This window comes from Neovison vison, chromosome 13 (assembly GCF_020171115.1).
Source record: "Neovison vison isolate M4711 chromosome 13, ASM_NN_V1, whole genome shotgun sequence".
Taxonomy (NCBI): Eukaryota; Metazoa; Chordata; class Mammalia; order Carnivora; family Mustelidae; genus Neogale; species Neogale vison.
In genome coordinates, this window is record NC_058103.1 from 2,370,879 (window position 1) to 2,394,962 (window position 24,084).

General features: G+C 54.8%; 4 protein-coding genes across 4 annotated transcripts in view; 2 read left to right on the forward strand and 2 right to left on the reverse strand.

Moving 5' to 3' along the window:
* TDRD9 (tudor domain containing 9) overlaps positions 1–10,575 on the reverse strand; it is a 103,946-nt gene extending 93,371 nt beyond the window's left edge. Inside the window, exon 1 of the mRNA XM_044229768.1 lies at positions 10,379–10,575. Within this exon, the coding sequence (XP_044085703.1) occupies positions 10,379–10,575 (197 nt within the window). The remainder of the gene's footprint in view (positions 1–10,378) is intronic.
* RD3L (RD3 like) lies at positions 749–1,682 on the forward strand. Its single transcript, XM_044229769.1, has 2 exons — positions 749–1,047; positions 1,385–1,682. The coding sequence occupies exons 1-2, from the start codon at positions 749–751 to the stop codon at positions 1,680–1,682; spliced, it is 597 nt and encodes a 198-aa protein (XP_044085704.1).
* Positions 10,576–14,786: 4,211 nt separating the features above from the next.
* On the reverse strand, positions 14,787–15,805 carry LOC122894077 (proline-rich protein HaeIII subfamily 1-like). Its single transcript, XM_044231419.1, has 2 exons — positions 15,781–15,805; positions 14,787–15,568 (listed from the first exon to the last, which is right to left on the reverse strand). The coding sequence occupies exons 1-2, from the start codon at positions 15,803–15,805 to the stop codon at positions 14,787–14,789; spliced, it is 807 nt and encodes a 268-aa protein (XP_044087354.1).
* ATP5MJ (ATP synthase membrane subunit j) lies at positions 14,901–20,147 on the forward strand. The gene is made up of 4 exons (XM_044230706.1): positions 14,901–14,999; positions 18,504–18,627; positions 19,351–19,374; positions 19,986–20,147. The coding sequence occupies exons 2-4, from the start codon at positions 18,504–18,506 to the stop codon at positions 20,018–20,020; spliced, it is 183 nt and encodes a 60-aa protein (XP_044086641.1). The 5' UTR covers positions 14,901–14,999; the 3' UTR covers positions 20,021–20,147.
* Positions 20,148–24,084: the final 3,937 nt, after the last annotated feature.

Sequence of the window (24,084 nt, forward strand, 5' to 3'; positions counted from 1 at the left end):
GAGCGCGTGTAGGACCAGAGCCCACTGCCGCCGGCGTCTTTCTCAAACAGACGGAGCTACATTCAGAAGGTGGAGCGTTCTGTAATGCGTGCAGAATAGTAAGTTATTTTTGTCGTTTCGTCTAGCTCACTTACAAGGTGAATTAATGAGCATTCTCTCTAAATGAAGACATCACAACCTCATTCCTAACACAGAAACTTACTTATTTCAAATACAGCTTCTGTGGGTAAGTAAGGAGGCTCACTCCTTCCAGCAGGGGCCACAGCCAGGAGCCCAGCGCACGCCTGAGTGACCACAGCTTCACCGCCAAGTCAAGCAGAGCCACTGGGCGCACCACCACAGTGGACCCAACGTACCAGGTACGCTCAAAACACTTTCTGCACCAAACCTCAGTCCGAGGGGCGCTTCCAGATAGCACTTCCTCTCTGTTAATGTTTTAAGCCTCCTAAGAACTTTTAATAGCAAGTGTCAATGTTATTTTCAGAGAATGTTCAGTCCCTAGATCATCTCTGACTTGGTAGATTTCGTTGCTGCTTCACCACGTAAATGTATTTTCAAAGCTTGGTTTCTGGTACTGACCTAGTTAGAAAATGAAAAGCTTTAATCCATGCTCTAATCTCATTCTGACCTGCATACCTAACCAGTGAAAAACTCATACACTTTTCTGGCAAATTTATTTGCTCTTTGCTCATCAGAACCACAACGTTTGGTGCAAATAAACAAGTGAGAATATTTCCACAGGCTAAAAATGCCACTTTTTGGCTGGATGAAGTGGCCAAAATATGATTCCTACAAACCCACACACTACCCTGGCTCCGAAGCCGTGACGAAGACTCTGCTTCGGGAACTGAAGTGGCATCTGCAGGAGCGAGAGAGATTAATACAAGAGATCGAAAATGAACAGAAAGTGAGAAAAACAGGTGTGGATTACAGCTGGCTGAGAAACTACCAGAATCCCTACACGACCATCCCAGCTACCGAACAAAGACAACTTGAAGTCCTTTGCTCCCAAGTTCAGCCTTGTCAAACTGGAACTATTCTCAGCAGGTAAAAATACTATGTTCTCTTTTGTGGTATTTTGCTACTGTCGAGTCTAAGTTCCTCATACAGCTAGACTGGAAATTGTATTCCATCATGTAAATTCTTTAATCGTGGGTATCAAAAACCTGGAACCAAAATCCCCAAGGACAGACTGGCTAAGAAATATTTTTAAGTCATATGCAGAATTTCTTTACTAAGATGCATAATTTTAAAGGAATACGCAGATTACGCAAACGGCGAGCAACTACTATAGGGTCACGGTATTTAGGCTGTATTTTGCAGACACACAGAAACGACAAAAGAAAGTTTCTGAACTGAATATTCACTACTGGTTTCCCCGCAGATTTCGAGAAGTTTTAGCAGAAAACGATGTACTGCCATGGGAAATAGTCTACATCTTCAAGCAAGTTCTGAAAGACTTCCTAACCAGTCCTAGCAAAGGTAACCAGCAAGAAGGCCCAGAAGAGTCAGGGGACACAGACTGTCCTGTTCCGTCTGTGATCCTGGGCACAAGCTCCAGGAGTTCCGATAAAGACGAAATACCCACGATTTCCAGCTACGTGGACAAAACCACAAAGAACAAGTTCCCAGTGTTCTCACATAGAATATGGAACCTACCCTATTATTACCCATCAAGTTAAGTTACTTATAACCGGAAGAGTTTTTATGACCCCCTTTAGAAGAATTCTTAGTATTAAGAATATGAAAAAGTAATGTGATTTCACGTTTCTCTGTTGCAAAGTCAGATGTTAAGTAGTTTTTAACTATGCATCCTATGTTTTAAATAGTGTCCCTTTTTTATCCACTCTAAAAATGCAATGTTTTATTGAACTGTATACTTTTAACTAAAATGATTCCTAAACATTTTGAAAAAATGTTTAAAGTATTTTCTTATACTTCAAACATCTCACAGGAACAAGTATGGAATTGGACAAATTCTGTGTGAAAATTAGACATTAACCTTTTATTCTGAAGCTACGCAGAGAATAAAACAAGTGACTGATGTGAATCGGACTTTTACATTATAACACAGAACTGACATTCTCAGCAGGGAAGGGGAAGATGGGCTGTGACAGAGGAAATAATGTGCAGTTTAAAGACTAAGTTAGGTGTTTTACTCCAACATTCAGATTTGTTACAAATTACATTTTTAATCCCAATTAACATTATGGGAAAGTAAAAAAAAAAAAAAAAAAAGGGACGCCTGGGTGGCTCAGTTGGTTGGACGGCTGCCTTTGGCTCGGGTCATGATCCTGGAGTCCCGGGATCGAGTCCCGCATCAGGCTCCCAGCTCCATGCGGAGTCTGCTTCGCTCTCTGACCTTCTCCTCCCTCATGCTCTCTCTCACTGTCTCTCTCTCAAATAAATAAATAAAATCTTTAAAAAAAAAAAAAAAGCTCTATATGGTATCAATAAAAAGAAACAGAGTGGGTTCATTAAAAATAGCAAATATTCTGGGGGGCCTGGGGGGCTCAGTCCGCTAAGCCTCCGACTCTTGATTTCAGCTCAGGTCATGATCTCAGGGTCATGGAATCGAGCCCCAGATCAGGCTCCCTGCCAGGCATGGAGCCTGCTTAAGATTCTCTCCCCTCCCCCTCCCCCGCCCCTCCAGTTCTCTCTGAAAATACAGCAAATATTCAGTATACAAAATTCAGTATTTTATAATTTCATTAAAGTAGGGAAACTAGGGTGCCTGGGTGGCTCAGTGGGTTAAGCCGCTGCCTTCGGCTCAGGTCATGATCTCAGAGTCCTGGGATCGAGTCCCGCATCGGGCTCCCTGCTAAGCAGGAGCCTGCTTCCCCCTCTCTCTCTCTCTGCCTGCCTCTCTGCCTACTTGTGATTTCTCTCTGTCAAATAAATAAATAAAATCTTAAAAAAAAAAAAAAAGTAGGGAAACTAATCATTGGATTTAGTTTTTTTTTTATAAAGTCCGAGAATCTTTATCATTCTTAAAAATTAAGTCCAAGGTACCCAATATTTACAACTTTATATTTGGAGATTTGTTTTTTCCCCTCTAAAAGGAAAACTATTCAAGACTAGAATTCAGTATCTGCTCCAAAAAAACCCTTCTGACTGGTTTGTTCCTGGCCTTTTGGCAAACACCTACACCATTCTGAAAGGGCCTCAGTTTGGTCTTTAATCCTGTGTCATAAATGATGTCAGCCGGACCAGAGTTTAATAAGACAAGGTAAGTGGAAACACAGCCCTAAGTAGATCTAAAATAAAGACCCCTCTCGCTCCTCCTCCCTTTTGTTTTCATGAGTGAACTATGACTCTCATCACTATAAAAGCCTCAGAGTAGAAACTGCTTGTGGGAGAGCCAAGTACCCCCAGAAGCCCGTAACTGCTTACCGTCCAGTGAACACAAGATAAACAAGAGTTTTATTATTACTGCCTCAACAGTGGTAACAAAATTTCTGCTTTAAACAACAGGGAGGGGAGGCCTGGGTGGCTCAGCGGGTTAAGGCTCTGCCTTCGGCTCAGGTCATGATCCCAGGGTCCTGGGATCCAGCCCCACATCGGGCTCCTTGCTCAGCGGGGAGCCTGCTTCCCCTCCGCCATTCTGTCTGCCTGTGAACTTGCGCACGCACTCTCTCTCTCTCTGACAATAAATAAAACCTTTTAAAATAAATAAATAAATAAACAACAGGGAGTCTGTCTGTGACATGTGGCACTAGAACTGGCCACCTCACCCCACCCCATTAGTGAACACACACCACAAAAGGGCCCCAAACACTCCATTCTCCCCACAAAGCACCTCCATCAGCCACCACACAAAAGACGACCGATCCCACCACCCCTCTGAGAGGACCCACTGTCCCTGTCCCGCCGTGAAGAAGACGACTTTGTTAAGTCCCTCCCGTCCGAAGCTTCCCGCAGCTGCGGAGGCGGCAGACAGCTACGCGACCACCAGCCCCGGAGGAGCACGAGCCCCACACTGCTCCAAGTCCCCACGACACGGTCGCTGAGCTCCGCAAGCAGACCTTCAGGGCAAGAAATGCACGGCATCGTGGTGTGCAAAGCCTCCGTCTCTCACTTTACTCCGGCAATAACCTGATAACCACATTTCCTGCGAGAGCACGGGGGGATTGAAAACTACAGTTGTTCCGAGAAAATCTACAAACCAAATAGGAATTTTAACACAAGTAACTTCCAGAATATTAACAGCTCCCGCTCTACATGCTGGGCTGCTTACAGTCCGTAAAGCTGGCCAGAAGATGAAGGTCAAAAACGTGGGGGGGCGGGGCGGTGGTGCAGATGGGGAAGAAGACGGCAGAGTTTCAGGCCTGTTCTACAGAGACACACACTGGCTCAGGGGCTAAAAGCCGGAGCTAGGAAACCATTAGCCGCCCCCCCGCCCCCCGCAAGCACCCGCGTAGGGGACCCACGGCGAGCTCCGCAGAGTCCGCACCTGCAGGAAGCCCGGCCGTTTAACCGTGAGGTCACTCGGCCACGGGCCCGGCACCGTGTGGAGCGCGGCAGGCGGCCCCTCATCCAGTCCCTGACAGCACGTCATGTTATTCCCACTTGACAGATGAACGAGCGGCCTTGGACGCATCCGCCGGCCTGCCCGGTGTCGGGGCACACCAGGCGGGGACGCGCGTCCGTCGGGCCCCCGCACGCCTCCAGCCCCGACTTCCCCTCTGAGCTCCAAAGGCGGTCAAGGGCCCACCTGACACCTCCTCTGGGATGGCCACAGGCAAGCAAAGATGCAGTTTTGCGCCTTCCAGTTTTCTGGAAGGATAAATAAAAACCAAGAAAGAAACCAAGGAATCGACACACACGCACACAAATGAACACGCGGCTCTTCAAAACCTTCAGCTCGGAGGGAGCCGCCAGCGCCAGCCGCCCGGCTCGCGCCCGAAAGCTCGGCTCCGTCCTGCGGGACGGGGGGCCGAGAGCCGTCACACACCAGACAGACCCGGGGCGCACGGCAAGTGCTTTAGAGGAGGAGAAGGTGTTGAAAGAGACTGGAGAGAGAGAGAGGGTGAAGGTTCGGGTTCGGGTTCGGGTTCGGGTTAGGGTTAGAGAGGTGCGGGAGGGCCTTGCGGCTGCAGAGGCACCGTAGAGTCTGAGAAGCAAGACGGGGAACGGGCCGGCAGGAGGCAGTGAGTCGCGGGCGACACCGGCCCGGCGGGGGGTTCTCCGGGTAGAGGGTAGAGGAGCCGGTGCGGAAGCCGCGAGGCAGAAAGGAGCTCAGTGTCCTCCGGACACAGGGACAACGCCGGCGCGGCCCGTGTGCGGCGGGAGACAGGCGGCCGCCAGACGGAGGAAGGCCGGGCCGCACGGTCTGTGTGTCCGTCTGATGGCCACCGTCCGCCGACAGCTGCTCGCCCACCCGCAGACGCCGAGCGACGAAGGCTTACTCGAGAACGCGTGCGCTCCGCAGACGGTGGCCACAGACGGTGACCACAGACGGTGACCACAGACGGTGACCGCACGGCAGGTCCTGTGCGAGCTGCTGGATGAGCCGCTGCGGGCGAGAACGGAGGCGGCTTCCGCCACGGCCCGGGCCCGGGGCCGGCGGTTCGTGCAGCGGCCAAAGCAGGAGCGGGGAAGGCTCCTCTGATCCCAGAAACATCTTACAGCGCCGTGGCCAGGATGTTGCGGTTTTCACCAGCTTGCTCGCCCGCTCACACGCGCACACACGAACCCCTCTTAGGGAAGTCGGCCGTGGCCGGGGGAGGAAGGCAGACCGCGAGCCTCGGGCCAGGAGTGGGCAGGCGCCGCTCTCCCCTGCAGCGCGCCCCAGTCCACAACGGCGGGTCACCAAGGCAGGTCGTTCATGCAAACGGGAGTCTGGGCTCCTACCCCAGGGCAGGCCCGGCGCTAGGAAGTGGGGACTTGGTGATCATCTGTTCCCTCAGGAAGCTCTTACGTGGGGAAAACCGCATAAAGCAGTTCCACCCAAGTACTAGGAGACGCACCCAGGGGTACTAAGCAAACTTGTTTACTTAGAGGAGGGAGGGTCACCGGCTTGGTTTTCCTCTGAACCTTCCGGCGGCCCCTTCTCTCCCTCCTTTGTTCGTTCCATCTTGTCAGTCTCTGTGTGTTCGAGGGCTCCCGGCCTGGGTCCTTGGACTCCTCTCCCTCAGCACTCGCCCGCTAGGATCCACCACCCGCAGTCTGGGGGAGCTCACTGGTCTCTAAGCCTTAAACCACCAAACACCGGGCTCCAGCCAGGTCTCAGTCCTCACCGCCAGACCGCCTACACTTACTGTCACCTACTAGTAATGTCAAGTCCAAGCGCTCAGATCAAACTCCTCCTGCAGCCCCGCCTCGCTCAGAAGACGGCAACATGTCGCAGCTGCTCAGCCAGAGACCTTGATGTCGTCCGTGGTCACACGTGGTCCCCACTCCCATTCCGTGTCTGATCCAGACACAAAGCCCTCGCCTCCGCCTGAGGAGTACACACAGACCACACGCCTGCTTCCCGCCTCCCGCCTCCACTGTCCCAGTTCCGCTCTAACCCGCCACGCGCTCTCTGCTTGGAAGATGTGTTAGTGAGCATCTCCATAGAAACAAAACCAACAGGACGCGCGCATACACAGAGACATTCGTTTTAAAGAATCAGCTGAGCCGGCAGCCTGGAACCCCAGGAAGGGCAGCAGTCGGAGTCTAAAGGGACTCGGCAGAGTTCCTTCTTGCTTTAGGAGGTCTTCCCTCTAGCCAGGTCTTCAACTGATTTGCTGAGACCCACCTACAATCTGGAAAGCAATCTGCTTTACTAAAAATCCCCATCAACTTAAAGATTAATTTCATCCAAAAAAACAGCTTCACAGAAACATCCAGAATCATGTTGGCCCAAATACAGGCATGATGGGTCAGCCACGCTGACACATAAAGGAGCTGTCACAGAGAACACCAAGAGACTCTTCCCTGCTGTCCCTGTTTCTGCCCTAGGCCTGCTCTAGTCCATTCCACACAGCAGGGATCATTAGCGCCCGAAGTCCTGTCACAGCTCCGCTCAAAACCCCCGAGTGCCCTCCAGCGGTTCTCAGCAGCCTCAGATGAAGCAGCCAAGTCCTCCCTGGTTTCAGGGACAGTTCCAGACCCAGCTCCATCCCATTCTCTCTCACAGCCACTCCGCTCCGGCTGCACACAGACACTGAACACTCTAGTTAATGGCAAAGTGACCTCCCAACTTAAATCTGCTAAAGAAACAATAAGGTCTAAAAAACCATGGCCTCTGTGAGTGAACAGAAAATAGAACCCCTGGAGAAGAACACATCGTTAACACCTGTGCAAAGCCTACGCTCTGAGAAGCTACAAGGCAAAAAGGGAAAAGTAAGATCCTCTGGAGTCAAACATACCCATCCTCACAACTCAACCCAGCGGATGGGGGTAACTTTCTCAACCACTTATCTGACCCTCAGCCGTACCGTGCGACCTCCCTCGTCAGAAGGGCCAAGACTGTTGTGTGCCCACGTCCCCTGACACGAAGCTCAACACAGCAAGCACTAATCCACATACCAAGAAGGAAACGTTGAGTTCCGTAAAAAGGAGCCACCCGATACACCGGTTTGAAATGGTGAGTTTCTACGGGAAACTTTTCTCTGGGACAAAGTACACTTTAAGGTGTTGAAGGGCCTGATATGTTCTATTTCTCTCCTTTTAATGCTGTGGTCACCACTCACATGACCTGTAAAGCCGATTTAACGATGCTTGCGTGGCCTGAACCCCGGAGACCGAACACAAGCCGCTCTTGCACTGTCCTCTCCGACCCGGCTCCACTGTGGGCAGCCTGGGCTCCTGAAGCCGGTCTTCCTCTCCGCCAAGTGCTTTCTCACCAACGTCAAAACCTCACTCAAACCCTCCTTTCTGGAAAGACATCAGTCAACCAGCCAGTCACGTGGCTGCGGCTGGTTTCCAGGTCAGCTCCCCCTACATCAATCCAGCTCTACCACCGCACTCGTTCGCCGGGGCTGCCCTAACCGCGGCAATCCCGCAGTTCAGAACATACTCGTCACCTCACAGCTTCTGTAAATCACAACTTCAGGTGCACTCAACTAGGTCCTCTGCTTAGGGTCCCATGAGGCCAAAATCAAGATGCTGGCTGGGTGGCTCAGCCGGTTAAGCCTCTGTCTCTTGATTTCGGCTCAGGTCATGATCTCAGGTCCTGAGACTGAGCCCCACATCTGGCTCCACACTGATCATGGAGCCTGCTCAAGATTCCCTCTCCCTCTGTCCCCCACCCCTACCCCCCCACCCCATCTCTCTCTCAAGAAGAAAAAAATAGACGTTGGCAAGGCTGCATTCTCTGCAAGAGTCTCATTCAGCTTGTTGGTCAAATTCAGTTCCCTTAAGTGGTAAGAGGGTCCCCATTTCCCTAGTGGCTGTCAGCAGGGACTCCGTCTGTGCTCCCAGCTGCCCCCATTCTCCTCCTGTTTCCTTTGTGGCCCAGTCCAGCAGCAACTGGTCAAGTCCGGCTCACGTATCAAATCCCGCTTATACAGCTCATGTGATTAGACAATCCAAGTATGCTCCCCCTATTTTAAGACCTATAACCTTAGTTATATCAGCAAAATCCCTTTTGTCATCTAATATAAGGCAGTGACAGGTTCCAGTGTTATCTTTGGGGGGGGGTGAACATTCTACCTACCATGACTGTTTATCGCAAGAAGTTAAGAAAGGCACTTTACCACCCAAGTCTGTTCCTTCCGGATTTCTATAAATCAAGATAATACCATCCATCTCAACGGGTTATTTCGAAGTTTCAGTAATATAACTATATTTGAATGCCTTCTCCACGGAAGCACTCTGACATTAGGCATGTGGTAGGGGCCCAGGACGGGACTTCCAGAAGAAGTACTCCTCAGACTCAGAGCACCCTACAGACAAGCGAACCTCCACGTTGTTAAGTCCATCTCTAGTTATTTGCCTGTTTTCAGTTACCTACAGAAGTTGAAATGATTATGGCAATTTTACAAAATAATTTTACATGTTGACTATCTTAGATGGGACTTACATTTTCTCGTTTTCATTCCATTACTCTGAAATTCCGTTTTTATTGATATTTCAAACTCTCAATCCCTGAAGGATTAGAAATTTGAAAAGCTGATCCTTAGTGGTGAGAAGAACATTTAAATCTGTAATTTCCGTTTCTAAAAAGGTCAGTAATTTACTTCCACTTCCTGGTGGGCTATTTGAAAGCAATACTGCTCTGCCTGTTACCAGTGTGGAGGGGGAGAGAGAAAGGGGCAGCCTATGGGGTCCCTCGCCAGAGTAGCCCAAGCAAAGTGCGCAAAAACTGGAACGAAACAACCACTCCCAACCCTCGCAAGGGTCTCCTTGTCCCCTCCCTGTATCCCAGGAAAAAATCCACCAAAGATGCCACGGTGCCCTTGACTGTACACGGGCCTCAAGGTTGCCTACAGATGCTTGAAACAAACCTACGAAAACTCGATGGGCCCAAAGTCAAGAAGAGCTCTGCGGAAGAGTCAAGATCGAACGCATCTCCGCTGCAAACGCCGGGAATTCGCGGGAGGGGAGCCCCCAGCGCCGACGCAGAGGCTCCGGAGCTACCGGGCCCGCTTCACAGCGGCGCAGCTGTCTGCGCACCCCGGAGCCGGGTCTTTGGGACCCGACGGCCCCCTCTCGCTGGTTCCCACGGAAGCGACCGGATGAACCGACAGCAGCGGCTTCGGGGGGAGAGGCAGGCGGGGCGCCAATCCGACCGACGAAGGTCCAGCTGTCCCCTGCTCGACCGCCGCCCGAACGCCGGAGAACTTCCACCCACGGAAACCGCGCGTCAGGCACAACCGCCCAACGCCGGAGCCCCGCGGGCCGCTCCCGCAGCTGGACGCAGAGCCCGCGGGACCCCCCGCGCAGCGCGGACCACCAGGCCACGGGAACCACGCGGAAAGCTCAAGTCCACGCGGCGAAACCACAGCAGCCGGCGGCGGGCGGCCGGGCTCCAGCCACGAGCCCCGGAAACGCAGCGCAGGGGCAGGACCCGGCGCAGGACCCGCGGCGGCCACGGCGGGGCTAGGGCTCGGCAGGGACACGCGCGGCCCGCGCCCAAGCAGCTCCAGGAGGGACCCCGGCGCGGGCCGGTCCGTCCGAACACTCGCCCACCCCGCGGGGAACTGTGGGCCGGGCGGGGCGCGAACACGGCACGCGGGGCTCCGCCGGACTCCCGCGGAACCCCGCCAGCTCTCACGGCCGAGGCCCGTCCCTGGACCCCGAGACACGGGACCGGCGTCTGGGGCGCTCCGGCAGGCGCGACTTCCCGGGCCGGGGTCCGCCAGCTCGCTCTGCGGCGGCCGGGGCTGGGGGGGCAGGGACGGGGTCGCGCGGCGTCGGCGGAGGCCGCACACCCACGGCCGCCTCCTACCTCCGGGACGCCACGGGCGGCGGCGGCTGGAGCTGGGCCGCGGCGCCCACGGCGGGGCCCGCGCCCCGGCGCCGCGCCTCGTCCCTGGTGGCCTCGGCCGGAAAGGCGGGCGGCGAGCCGAGCAGCTCCACATCCGCCACGGCCTTGCCGATCGTGAACCAGTCGTTGATCTGGTCGACGGTGAGCTTGCGCAGCATGCCGCCCGCCGCGTCGACGCCGCCTCAACTGCCCCGCGGAGCGGCGGGAGCAGACGCTGGCGGGAACGCGACGGCGCAACGTGGGACGTCGGGAGCGCAGCCCCGCCCCGCCCGGGCCCTCCAATCAGAACGCGCCGGCGCCCACGCGGCCGGGACCTCGTGCCTCTGGACCCGCCCTGCCCCGCCTACGCTCTCCAATCAGAACACGCCGGCGCCCACGCGGCCGGGACCTCGTGCCTCCGGACCCGCCCCGCCCCGCCTAGGCTCTCCAACCAGAACGCGCCGGCGCCCATGCGCCGCGAGTCTCGTGCCTCCGGCCCCGCCCCGCCCCTCTGGGCTCTCCAATCAGAACGCGCCGGCGCCCGCACAGCGGGGGGCCTCGCGCTGCCAGCCCCGCCCCTCCGCGCGGGGGCAGGCCTGCGCCCACGCTGCCCTCCGGGAGTCAGCTCGCGGGACACTCTCGGGGCCCCGGGCAGCAGCCCTCCGGGGCTGCAAGAACTAAGTCCGGACTCGCTCTCCACCGTGTCTCAGGATCGAGCCCGCGGCGTCGCGCTGCAGGCCGGCGAGGGCCAGGCTCGGTGCAGAGCTGCCGGGCGCCTGCTGCGGTACCCAGTGCGGGGGGCGGAAGGCCACCGGGGAAGGGGTGAGTGCGCACCGTCGAGGGGTCCCAGGTCCCGAGCCGGACCACACCTCTGGCTTCTATCCCGGGCCCTGGCCCCCCCGCTCGGACTTGTCCGCACACCGCAGCCTGCAGAGGGGTCGCGCGCACACCCGCGGGCGGCGGGGAGCAACCTGTTCTGCCCTAAATGAACGTGTGACCATCGAGTCACGGAGACCCTCGGTTTGTCGTTCAGCACTGACGGAACATCCTCTAACCTGATGCTTCGTTGAAGGCCAGCCCATGTTCTAAATGTCCCAGAGTACACCGAAGCCACTTCACACAACTGCAAAACTCACATTGTGTCCCCGCAGCGCATCGTCCCTTGTCAGCGGCAGAGCACCTTTCCAGGTGGCAGCTGTTTTGTTAGAGAGTTCTGCTTTCCCGAGGAGACGCTCCAGGGGGCCTGTTCTGTTCTTACTGGAGTGGAGTTGGTGCTCAATGTTACAGTAGTTTCAGGTGTGGGACAGCCCACGTCTAGATGTGAGCCATTCCCACCACACGTTCGGCTGCCGTCTGTCACCACGGGACACTATGACAGCACCATCCACTATATTCCCTGCCCTGTGCCCTTTACTCCCATGAGTATTCATTCCCCCACTGGAAGCACCTCCCACCCCTTCACCCATTTCACACAATCTCCCTTCCCTCTGGCAGCCATCACCTTGTTCTCTGTATTTATAGGTCTATTTCTGCTTCTTGCTTTATTCATTTTTTTAGATTCCACGTATAAATGAAATCATACAGTATTTTCCCTTCTCTGACTTATTTATTTTAGCATAATATCCTCTAGGTCTATCCACGTTGTTGCAAATGGCACAATTTCACCCTTTTTATGGCTGAGTAATAGTCCTGTGTGTGTGTGTGTGCGTGTGTACGTGTGTTTTCCTTATCCGTTTGTCTGTCACTGGACACCTGAGCTGTTTCCATTTCTTGGTTATCACAAATAATGCTGCAATGAACATAGAGGAACATTATCTTTTCAAATTAGTGTTTTTGTTTTCTTTGGGTCAATATTCAATATTGGAATGACTGTACCATATCCTATTTCTATTTTTACTTTCTTTTTTTAAAGATTTTATTTATTTATTTGACAGAGAGAGATCACAAGTAGACAGAGAGGCAGAGAGAGAGAGAGGAGGAAGCAGGCTCCCTGCTGAGCAGAGAGCCCGACGCAGGACTCGATCCCAGGACCCTGAGATCATGACCTGAGTCGAAGGCAGCAGCTTAACCCACTGAGCCACCCAGGCGTCCCTCTATTTTTACTTTCTTGAGGAACCCCCATACTGTTTTCCATGGTGGTTGCACCAATTTACATTCCCACCCACAGTGTTCAAGGGTTCCTTTTTCTCCCAAGTGTTTCTCTTGCCAACACTTATTTCTTGTCTTTTTTTATTTTAGTCATTTTAACACATGTGAGGTGATTGGAAGGCCCTTACTATGTTCTTTGAACCTTTCAGGTTACTGTCACCTCAGTCCTCTTGAGTCTTGAATTTTTAACTGCAGTACAAGAAGACTGACCTGATACTTCAGTTCCAAAATTTGTTCTCATTTCATTGCCATTTTCCCAAGTCGTAGCTAACTTTCTGTGGCATCACAGAGAATAGTTTTGATCCCCTTCATTTGAATGGTAGTTCTGGGTGCTTCATACTCAGCACAGCTCAACTTGCATTCCTGTCCAAAGTCAAAAGAGACAGTCTGACAGTTCTCAGGAGACTTGTAGACGTTTAGACCCTAGCACAGAGGAAGCCATGAGCCTTGGTGAAGGTTTTGCATGTTGGCATCCGCAGAACAGCTTGAGTCACAGACCCAAAGGGAAAACAAGCAGCTCAGACAATGAAAATGATGCTGGTGCCAGCAAGCAGCACTCTGGACAAAGTGGGAGAAGCCGCGTCCCAAGGACCTTCATGTCTTCTCTGACCTTTTCAGCTGCAAAATGTGGAATTCTGCACAAATCTTGGTAGCCCTGTCTTCAATCATTGTTTCCTTTGAAGATGTATTTTTCATAGGGTGTTTTGGCTTTGAAACAAAAGACATGAAAATTCTGTTGCTCTCAAACAGAGTTTGAAGTTCAAAAACTTTATCTTAAAATAGATTAGGAGGATACTCCTAAGTTGTTCCTGAAATGCTTGTCATCAGCAGTTTCCGACCAACATTCTTTCCGAAGACAGTGGTTCAGAAACCAGGTCTTTATCTCAGGACCCGTTACACTCTGAAGCCCCTAGAGAGCTTTTGTTCATGTCCATTGCATCTAGGTTACTAGGAATTACAGCTGAGACACTTTGTTTATTTATTAATTCATTTAAAAATAATAAACCGATTTGGTGTTAAAGGGTATATTTTGATGAAAATTCACTATGTGTGTGCAGAGTGACACTGACATTTTTGTAGATCTCTAAATGTCTGCCTTCATAGGGGATAGCTGGATTTCCGTATCTGTTTCTGTATTCATTCTGTTGTGACGTCACAAGTCAGCCTCTGGAGAACTCCACAGAACACTTGTGAGATAATTCTGGTGAAAAAGACAAATCACCAAATTTTACCATTGTTACGACAATAGTTTTGATCCCCAGGGTCCTTCGGAACCCCCAAACCTCACTTTGAGAACGACTGTCCTAAAATATCAAGATTTTCAGGTGGTGAATACAGCTTCCATTTGATCCGAAGCTTTTGTCCCCTCGAAGCTGGACCCTGCTTGTTGTTCTTCCTTCCTGTGTCCTCGTTCTTCCGTCTGAGCTCAGTGTCCTTCTGCATGAATAGTGAGTATTGATTTTTTTAACTGCACATCTACTGGGATCATTCCCTTAGTGTTTGGTTTTCCAAAATGTCTTTACTTTGTCTTCCTTATTGAAGGTTAAATTCTGTATGCATAGAAGTCTAGATTGGCAATTGGGATTTTTCTCATTTTTGGTTTTCTGTGATTTTATGATGGTGTTTCAAGGTGTTGGTCTATTTTCATTGATCTGCCTGCTGGGTTTCCGTAAGGCTTTTTGAATCTCTGGGGTGTTTTTGCCCCATCACTTTTTAAAAACTCTCAGCCAGCCGTCATCTCTCCTAATATTTCTGCCCATCTCACGCGCCTTTCTTTCTGAGCCTCCAATTACACACCTGAGGGACTTTCCTGCTGTACTCTAGCTCTCCAATCTCATCTTTTAGATTAGATTAAACTTGTCCAATTTCTATTTGGCTCGTTTTCCGATCGCCTAAGCGGTTTTTGGATTTTGGGGGGTTTTGTCTTTACAATTTCCAGTTCTCTGCTGAAGTTTTCCGTCTCACTGCCTCGCCCGCAGTCAAGGGCTGTCTTCGAAGCCCGTGTCCGCCAAGCGCAGCGTCGGCCGTGAACGCTCGTAGGCGCGGGAGTCCCGCCGCGCACGAACCTGTGCACAGCACAGCGGTTAATCCACAGAAAGAGCGAGAAGACCACAGCGGGGAGACGGCTTCTCGGCCTTCAGACAGCACGTAAAGACGGCCGCTTTCTCAGGTTGCCCAACTCGTCCGCTTGTCCGGTTTCAGCTCCGAAAGTCCCGCGCCCGGGGCACACCCGAGCGGTTAATCACCCGCTCGGGGCTCGCCGGCCTGCGGCACCGGGGCGACCGCTGGGGGCGCTGTAGCGCGCGGACACGGTCGGGGCGGCGCTCTGGCCGCCGAGCGCCGCCGCTCCTTCCGCCTTCCCGGCGGGCCCCGCGCGGCGCTTGCGCTTTCGGTGACCTTTCCAGGCGGTTGGGAGTGGGCGCCGCGGCGGCCTGAGCCGGGGGTCTTCGGCAAGGTGAGTGCGCGGGGGCGCGGCCGGCTGCTCCGAGCTGGGCGGCGGGGCCCGCGGGGCTCGGGGCGACGGGCGGGAGTGCCGCTTGGCCCCCGCTGACCTTGGGGTCTTGCCGCGGCCCCCGGGCGGCGCAGGGAGGCGCCCCGCGGACTGGTGGGGCAGGGGCAGCCGCGCCCTGTCCTTCGGGCAGAACCGCTGCCCGGACGGGGAGCGCGCCGCGGGCGAGCCAGGGTCGGCCACGGGCGGAGGGCGCGGCGCGCTCAGGGATGGAGCCCCGACCCCGGCCGGGAGCGCCCGCCCCGCGCTCGGTACCGTCTCCTGGCTTCCTCGGGATTCGCCGCCACGCACTGCCCTGAGGGGGCCCGTGCTCCGCCGCAGGGGAGGGGACAGGGGGCCGCGACGGGATCCGAGCCCTGGAATCCCGTCCGCGCCTCCGCGGGTCGGGCGGGCCTGGTCTCCCGCGTGGGCAGGCGGAGTCGGCTGTGCTGCGCCCCGGACTCGGACGGAGCGGGCGCGCTCCTGACCCGAAGATGGGCCTTTGCAGGAACGGGGGCTCCGGAGCCGCCGCCCGGCTGGGGGCGGGAGCGAGAAGGGCCTCCCTTAAGTAGTGGGGACAGGCCGCGAGCCCGGTCCAGCGTGCGGAAAGTCGGGCCGGGCTGGGAAGGTGCAGGCTGCGCGGGCGGCGGCCGTCCGAGGTGGTTCCGGAGAGGAGAGGGACCGCGGTCCGGCCCTGGGCAGAAGCGGCGGCTGACGTTTCTGCGGCGCCTTCCTCCCGGCTCCGCACCTCCGCGCGCTTCGCTGTTTCCCATCCAGACTTGGTCCGGCCGTCGCGAGGGCGTCTTCTCGCGTTCTCCCTCTTAGAACCGGGAGCCCGGTCCGGTGCCCGCCGCTGCGCGTTGTAGCGCTGCCTTCTGCTGGGCCGCGGAGCCGTCCACGGCCTCCCCGCACGCCCGCGAGAGCCCTGTGGGGCCCGTGGACACGCCCCTGCATCGCGGAGGGGCGGCCTTCTGGACGGACAGCTCCTGGACGCGGCCAGGGTTGGGATGGGACCGAGGAGCCCGGCCCCGCTGGGACCTTGTTGCGCAGTCACTGCCAGGCTCCGAGGAGCCCTGCCCTCGGTCCCTCCCAACCCGCCTCCCACCTGCGGCTTCTCGAGGCCGCCGCAGGTCCTGCTTGGGCCTCCTCAGGCACCTGCTAGGGGCAGAATTGTTAGTTTCTGGGATCCTCGTGCTGTGACAGAGCATCGCAGACTGAGGACAGGAGGCCTGAGGGGAGACGTCGCTGCAGGGAGTTCCAGGAGGACGACACCACCGCATCCTTCAGGGTCACGCTTGGGGTGGAGGCGGACGCTGCCTCAGCCCCAGTGCGTCCTCTTCTGGGAAGAGCTGGCAACCCGTCCTTGGAGCCCGTCCTCCCTAGTGCTGAGGACTGAGGGCAGGGCGGCTCATAGGACTAGGCGTGTGGTGTCCGGCAGCTCTCGCAGGGAGCCGCTGTGTAGGGGCGGGCAGCGGTGCAGGAGCCGGGTGTAGAAGCACCTCGTGAGTGCCGTTGGGTTCGCATGACCTTCTGAGAGTAAAGGCCCGGTTCTTCACCATGGCCTGCAAGGTGCAGATGACCCAGTTCCCCTCCCTCCCGGAGTCCGGCCGTGGGGTTTTACGTGACCGCGCTCCGCATCGGGCTCCACACACGGCTCGGACGAGATGCAGAGGCCCGCCTCTTCGTGAGCACCCTTGGGGGTGCTCGGTGTTTGCATCCCTGTTTTCCAGAGGAGGAAACTGAGGCACCTGAAGTGAGCGGGATTTGAATCTGCTCATCCGCTATGGCTTCCCTACCCCACCTCCAGGCTCTCCGAGTCCAGCCTGACCTGGGGTTTTCGCACACATGCAGCCTCTGCCTAGGCCACTCTTCTCCCAAGTTTTCTGGCTCCTTAGGAGCCGGTCTCTTGGCCCCTGAACAGTGCCTGCCACCTAGTGCGAGCTCGGTTCCCGGGTGCTGGGTTCCCAGGAGCTGAGTGGGTAATGATCGCGCCGGAGAAGAGTGAGAAGTAGGATTTGCGTAACCCAATTAGTGGAGAAAAGGAACGTAGATGAGGCTCTGGCCGGGGTGGGGACGAGGGGCATGACTAACTGAAGCCCAAGGAGTGTTTTCAAGGAAAATGCAAGGTGCCTGGGTCTAGTTATTGCTGACAGTGACTTGAAGGCCTGTTGTTTGACAGGCCCCTTGAGACGTCACAAAGCTACAGTGAACACGGGGGCGTCACACTTTAAGGTCTGTAGTGAGTTGTAACCAAAAGCCTTAGGTCGAGACCTGCTCATAAAAGCGAACTTCAGCATTCGGTGGCTTTTCCCTGTCAAATCCAGTAATTAGGTAACTATTGTTACTCATTAAATAAGTGATGATGTAAGGGCGGCTCGCAGGAAGTGACCTCGCACCCTGGGCTGTGTGCATCCAGCGGCAGATCGCGAGGCTGAGTGTGGGTCTCACTAGGCCCGTGTTCTTTTCCAGCTCTGGATGCCAGCAGCGCTTCGCACGGTGATGCGAGCGGACTAGGGATCCGATGTAAAAGTTTAAAATAGTGCGGCGTGATTTGGGGTGTAGCGTCAGTGCAGAACAGCTGTGAGGGAGAGGAACGCTCGGGACCCTGGGAGATGGCGTGGGCTGGGCGCTCTGCGTCGTGAGGGGGAAGGGGGGCGGAGCATCAGGACGGCTGAGGTTGGCAGCCTGGGGGCGGGGGCTTGAGGAGCTGCTGAGTGGGCCCCATGTCAGGTAGGAACGGCTGCCAGAGAGGGCCCGTGTGGAGCACTTGTACGAAACGGTCACATTTAAGAGTATATGGGAACCTCTTTCCAGTTAGCTTTAAGACGATGGTCATGGTGGGCACCTGGGGGCTCAGTTAATCTGCCTTCAGCTCGGGTCATGATCCTGGGGTCCTGGGGTGGAGCCCCCGTCAGGGGGGAGTCTGTTTCCCCCTGCCCATTCCCCGCTACTCATGCTCCCTCTCTTTCTTTTTTAAAAAAAATTTTTTTTTTTAAAGATTTTATTTATTTATTTGACAGAGAGAAATCACAAGTAGACAGAGAGGCAGGCAGAGAGAGAGAGAGGGAAGCAGGCTCCCTGCTGAGCAGAGAGCCCGATGCGGGACTCGATCCCAGGACCCTGAGATCATGACCTGAGCCGAAGGCAGCGGCCTAACCCACTGAGCCACCCAGGCGCCCCTAAAAAAAATTTTTTTTTTAAGATTTTATTTATTTATTAGAGAGAGGGGGAGAGAGAGCAAACACAGGCAGACAGAATGGCAGGCAAAGGCAGAGGGAGAAGCAGGCTCCCAGCCAAGCAAGGAGCCCGATGTGGGACTCTATCCCAGGACCTTGGGATCATGACCTGAGCCGAAGGCAGCTGCTTAACCCACTGAGCCACCCAGGCGTCCGGCTCCCTCTCTTTCTTATTTTAAAATCTTTTAAAAAAGAAGATAGTCATGATAACATTTATCACTGTGTTCCTTTTCAGATGCTTCAAAGCTTGATTAAAAATGTTTGGATCCCCCTGAAGCCCTACTATACCCAGGTTTACCAGGAGATTTGGGTAGGAATGGGGTTGATGAGTGTCATCATTTATAAAATCAGGAGTGCTGGTAAGTTCTTCATGTCGATTCGTTAGCAGTCAGGAAAATGAAAATCATTTTCAAAAGGAATCACATTTTCTGTTGTGGAGGAACATTGGTTCTTACCCAGAAATGAGCACCAGAACCCTTCGTTAGGTTGTGGGGGTACGTGTCAGCTCCTAGAGACATTTGGGGACAGCTAGGAAAATCGAACAAGGCCTTAGTAACGGGGACCCTGAGCTTCCTAGGTGTGACCGTGGTGTTTCAGGTGTGTAGGACGTGTCCCCTCTTTGGAAGAATTGGGGGCAGGAGTCATTAGGGATAGAGTGTCCTAGTGCGTGGTGTGTTACTGTACCTTTCCCATTGTGTGAATATTTTAACGTTTCCATAATAGAAGTGGGGGCAGGGTGACCATTGCTTCTCAGCGGAACGGACACGAGGCCAGTCATGGATTAATAAGCGGTTGGTTTAGAAGAGGAGGGAAGGGAGGAAACTTGAAACTGCAGGACTGGAGCCTGGGGAACGGGAAGGAGTGGAGAGGCCTGCGCATTCTGAAGGGCTGCTCAGCTGTTCTAGAAAACTCCGGTGGAGGCGGTGCCACCTCCTGGCTGGGAGGCACCGTGAGAAACTCCCATAAGCACTTTACCTAAGCTGTGAGCTTTTCAGCCCAGTGTCTTTCAGGAATGGATTGACCAAACACATTTTTGTAAAGCGTTGATTGATACAACCAATGTTTCCTTCTTTTCATTTCAGATAAAAGAAGTAAAGCCTTGAAAGGTAAGATTTTTGCTTCTTCAAATGACGGGGAGCGAAAAACACCGTCCCACCTTTCCCGGACAAGGTGTGTCGCTGCTCACTGTGTGAGGAGCAGGGGGTCCTTGAGAGCGTGGAGTTTGCTGTCCCTGCTGGAAAAGAGAATTCTGCAGTTCTTACAGTCTGGGTGCTAAAGACCTTTGCTCACCCCCTTGGGCCAAGTAAAACGTGTGGGGGCACTAGAAAGACGGGGTCACTGCTGCCAGCAGGAGGGCAGCCCAGGCTCGCCGTGTGGGAAGCCACCCGTGAAACGTGTGTCCTGGTGCTGGACGTGTCTTCACTCTTCTTCCCAAATAACCGTTAAACTGTAGTCATTCGGGTCCTCCCAGAGCCAGGGCCGGCCGGTGACCCCTCCGGCCTTGTGCTGGCAGGCGAGCCCCCTGGGTATGTGAGGGGAGTCCACGAAACCTTCCCACCTGCCGGACGCTCTGGGTAGAAATGCTCCTCCACGTGTCTTCATAATATTGAAAATTGTGGTTTACGGTTTCTGACTTGTCAGCACTCCCATAATAAACGGTCACCCATGTTTCCCTTTCTTGCTCAACGGTAGCCATGCTATGCATCTCTTTCCGCAGCGTCAAGTCCTGCGCCTGCCCACGGCCACCACTGACCGGCTGTACTTGGAGCGTCCGTCTGGTGTACGTCTCAGCATGCTGTTCGTGGGGAACGTGGAGCCCTGCACACACTTACAGACATGTTGTGTCCTGTGTGGCGTGAATAAATGTCACTGAGGTGCACCACTGCCTGTGCCTGTGTCCCTCTCTCAGCCCCCTATGCACCCGCCGCGCCCAGAACAGTCCCCGTCACCCATCCCCATTGCTGTAGGAATCGGGGCTTCGGGGTGGCCGTCACTGCTGAGGTCTGACACACACCAACTACACCGAGGATTCGGCCACTTACTCTTGTGACCTCGCTGAGCCTTGTGCTTCTCGTGCGGTCGGTGGCGGGGGCGGAACATCAGTTCTCACTACAGTCCCTGGCGGGCGGTGGGGGAGGTACGGAGGAGCACTGGTGAGCTGTCAGACACTGCACAAGTAAGGGATGAGGTCATGGGTAGAGGCGTGAGCTCTAGAAGATTGTATCAGGAAGTCACTGACAAAGTACGTAACGTAAAAATATCTAAAACTTACTGCTGTTTTTCCTAGTTTGGCTGAAATAAATACTATGTGGTATTTGCCTCCATCTAAGGCAATTACCAAATCCTTAGAATTGCACTTTATTTTTTTTTTTTTTAAGATTTATTTTTATTGGGGCACCTGGGTGGCTCAGTGGGTTAAGCCGCTGCCTTCGGCTCAGGTCATGATCAGGTCATGATCCCAGGGTCCTGGGATCGAGCCCCACATCGGGCTCTCTGCTCAGCAGGGATCCTGCTTCCCCCTTTCTCTCTCTGCCTGCCTCTCTGCCTGCTTGTGATCTCTCTCTGTCAAATAAATAAATAAAATCTTTAAGAAAAAAAAAAAGATTGATTTTTATTTTGGAGAGGGAGCCGGGGAAGGGGTGGAGGGAGAGAATCCGACAGACCCCACTGAGCGTGGAGCCCGAGGCGGGGCTCAGTCCCACAACCCTGAGATCATGACCTGAGCTAAAATCAAGAGTCAGTCACTTAATGCACTGAGATACTCAGGCACCACTAGAATTGCCCTCATAAGGAAGATTCAAAACCAGATCGAAATAGGGGTGAAAGTGAGACTAATTTTGAGATCTGGTGGTTTGCAGGAATAGAAAGGGGAGGCCCCGGTCCCGGTCTCTGGCTGTCTTTCTCCTAAAGGCAGAGGCCATCCTACTTTTCATCTGTGTCTCCAGCAGGTGACATAGGTCTGGCCAGGGTCTGGGCCTGAGAAACGCCTGCCGCCCCCTGCACGGTCTGTAGAAATGGGGTAAAGCCCACCTTCAGCCTTGCCGCCCGCTCACCGCTGTGGCGCGCTGCGGAGTTGGTGTGAGTGTTACCCCAAGGCTTCGGTGCAGGAGCCTGGGCAGGGCTGGGGAGACTGCTACCAGGGACCAGTAGGCCCCAGGGTTTCTGATTCTGTGGGTCTGGAAAGGAGCCCGAGAACTGGCATATCATTTGCCAGGATGTGCTGATGGCTGGGGACCACATTCTGGAAAGTACTGATCCAAAGAACATGACCCACCAGGGCCCTTAGGTCCACCCCACCCCCCACCCCCGCTGCTCCCGTGGTGCCCCAGGATGCCAGTCCGCGTCTTAGCTCATGCAGCCCTAGGAGCTAAGCTAGGTGGAGCTGTAGTCCCATTTTACAGTCAAGGAACCGGGCCGAGAGAGCAGAAGATGAGCCAGAGTCATCTCGCCGGGGCTGGGGCTGGGACTCTGGGGAGCTGCACTTGTCCAGGGGCGGGGGAGAGGGGCACCCAGGGAGCTGGCCCCTGAAGCCGGCCACGGGCACAGCTCCCTTTCCCACCTGGGCCTCCTTTGTTTCTTGTCTGGTGCGTAAGTGCTTGCAAAAGACTCTTCATAGGCCATTGCGAACCAACTGCGTGGGGCGAGGGACCACGGGATTTCTTTCACGAAGGGACTTCGTGTCCTTTGTGATGAGACGGTGCAGATCCTCTGAAAGGTAGACCCGTCCGGCGGGGCGGGGGGCGGTTTGTGGTGACACCTGAAGGCAGGGGGAGGATGTCAAAGATCAACGCCCCACCCCCACCCCCAGAAACCCGCCAAGAACCAGCCATGCTTTCAAAGTGAAGCACATCGATCTTCCTGCCAGGCCAAGTGCTTTCCTGCCCCTGAAACCCTCAGTGCAGCAGCGTTTCGTAGCTGAAGCAGCAGCCTTGCCTTGCCAGCAGGGACCGCACCTGCTGCGTCAACGGGCCGCCTTCTTCCCCGAAGCGGGAGCAAGCAGGTGTCCTGAGGCAGCCGGTAGGTGGAGCCAGAGCCTGCCAGCAGCCCACTAGATGGGGGCGCGGGGGGGGGGGGGCCTCCAGTGACCCGGTGACCGCGCCTGGCCCTGTGCCAGGAATGGGGGGAGCACACGGAGAGCAGTGCCTCTCCACCTCACCCATGGGAGGGAGCAGGCAGTTTCCAGAAGAAACAACAAGGAGGCATTTTTGTCCTAAAACCCACATGTTTGTCCCATCCTGGCTTGGTGCACGGGCTTTCGTGGTGTCCTTTAAAAGCAGAGGGACGAGCAGGCAGGGCTGGCATCGGAAGGTGTGACTTGAAACCCGTGGCTGTAACTTGGCCTTGGGAGAGCCTCTGGGAGGAGGCACATGTTTCTTTGTGCTTGTCACTGTGTATCCCAGGGGTCGGGAGCCACGGTGGAGCACCTCGGAGGATGTGGTCCCTGCCCCCGGGGTCACATCTCTAGAGACCCAGGCCCCCAGTCCATCTGCATGACTCCCTGGGAGCTCACACGGTCACCCTGTTTCACAGACGAAGCCTCATAGGCCCGAGTTCGAGGATCACTAGCTGGTTACCAGACAAGCTAATTAACTGGTAGAGCCAGGGTTGCCAATCAGACTGTCTGCTTCCGAAGGGGGCTGCAGAGACGACTGGCCCACAGTTCCCTGCCCCTCCCCAGCTCCAGCTGGGATCCTGGCGCACACGGACCTCGCCGGAAGGCATTCCCGGCACATTTAGGGAAATTTGAACTTGGGCTGGGTGCTAAGGGACATTAAAGCACTGACGTTACCGCGTTACTTTGTTAATGACAGTATCGGCCTTGTGATTGTTGTAGAAAACGTGTTTGGTGCAGACGAGCAGATGCGGGCGGAAATATGTAGGGGGAACGCGATGTCTGGGATCCACCTTCAGATACACGAGCCAACATTAACCAATCCGAATAGACTGGGGAACGAGGGTAGAGCCGAACGGGGGCGGCGGTGATTTGCTGTTGGATGCAGGGGCGGGGGGGGGCGGTCATTACAGGAGTCTCTCTGCCGGTATGCGTGTTGGAACTCCTCCCCGTGAATCCTGTTTCAAAAACGCTCAAGCAGGGGCGCCTGGGTGGCTCAGTGGGTTAAGCCACTGCCTTCGGCTCGGGTCATGATCTCAGAGTCCTGGGATCAAGTCCCGCATCGGGCTCTCTGCTCAGCAGGGAGCCTGCTTCCCTCTCTCTCTCTGCCTGCCTCTCTGCCTGCTTGTGATCTCTGTCAAATAAATAAATAAAATCTTTTAAAAAAAACAAAAACGCTCAAGCAGAAGTACAGTGCCGGTTTGAGGAGCTGCCACTGTGCAACCCCAGGTAATGGAGGGAACACTCTGTAAACTTCTAGTTGATTCCGTGGGGCAATGGTGACCTCATTACCACACCACAAAAAGCTGTTGCTAAAAGGGCTAGCTAGCATCAACATTTACATTTGTTTCCCTCCGGGTCTGGGATAACAAATGCCAAAATCCAAAAGGAAAGAAAGAAATGCCATGAGGCGCCTGGGTGGCTCAGTCGGTTAAGAGTCTACCTTCTGCTCGGGTCATGATCCCAGGGTCCTGGGATTGGTCTGCTCTGCGGGGAACCTGCTTGTCCTTCTGCCTCTGCCCCGCCTCCTGCTCGTGCTCTCTCTCTCCCTCCCAAATAAATAAATAATACCTTTTAAAAAAAGAAATGTCAGGGGCACCTGGGTGGCTCAGTGGGTTAAGCCGCTGCCTTCGGCTCCGGTCATGATCTCAGGGTCCAGGGATCGAGTCCCGCATCGGGCTCTCTGCTCAGCAGGGAGCCTGCT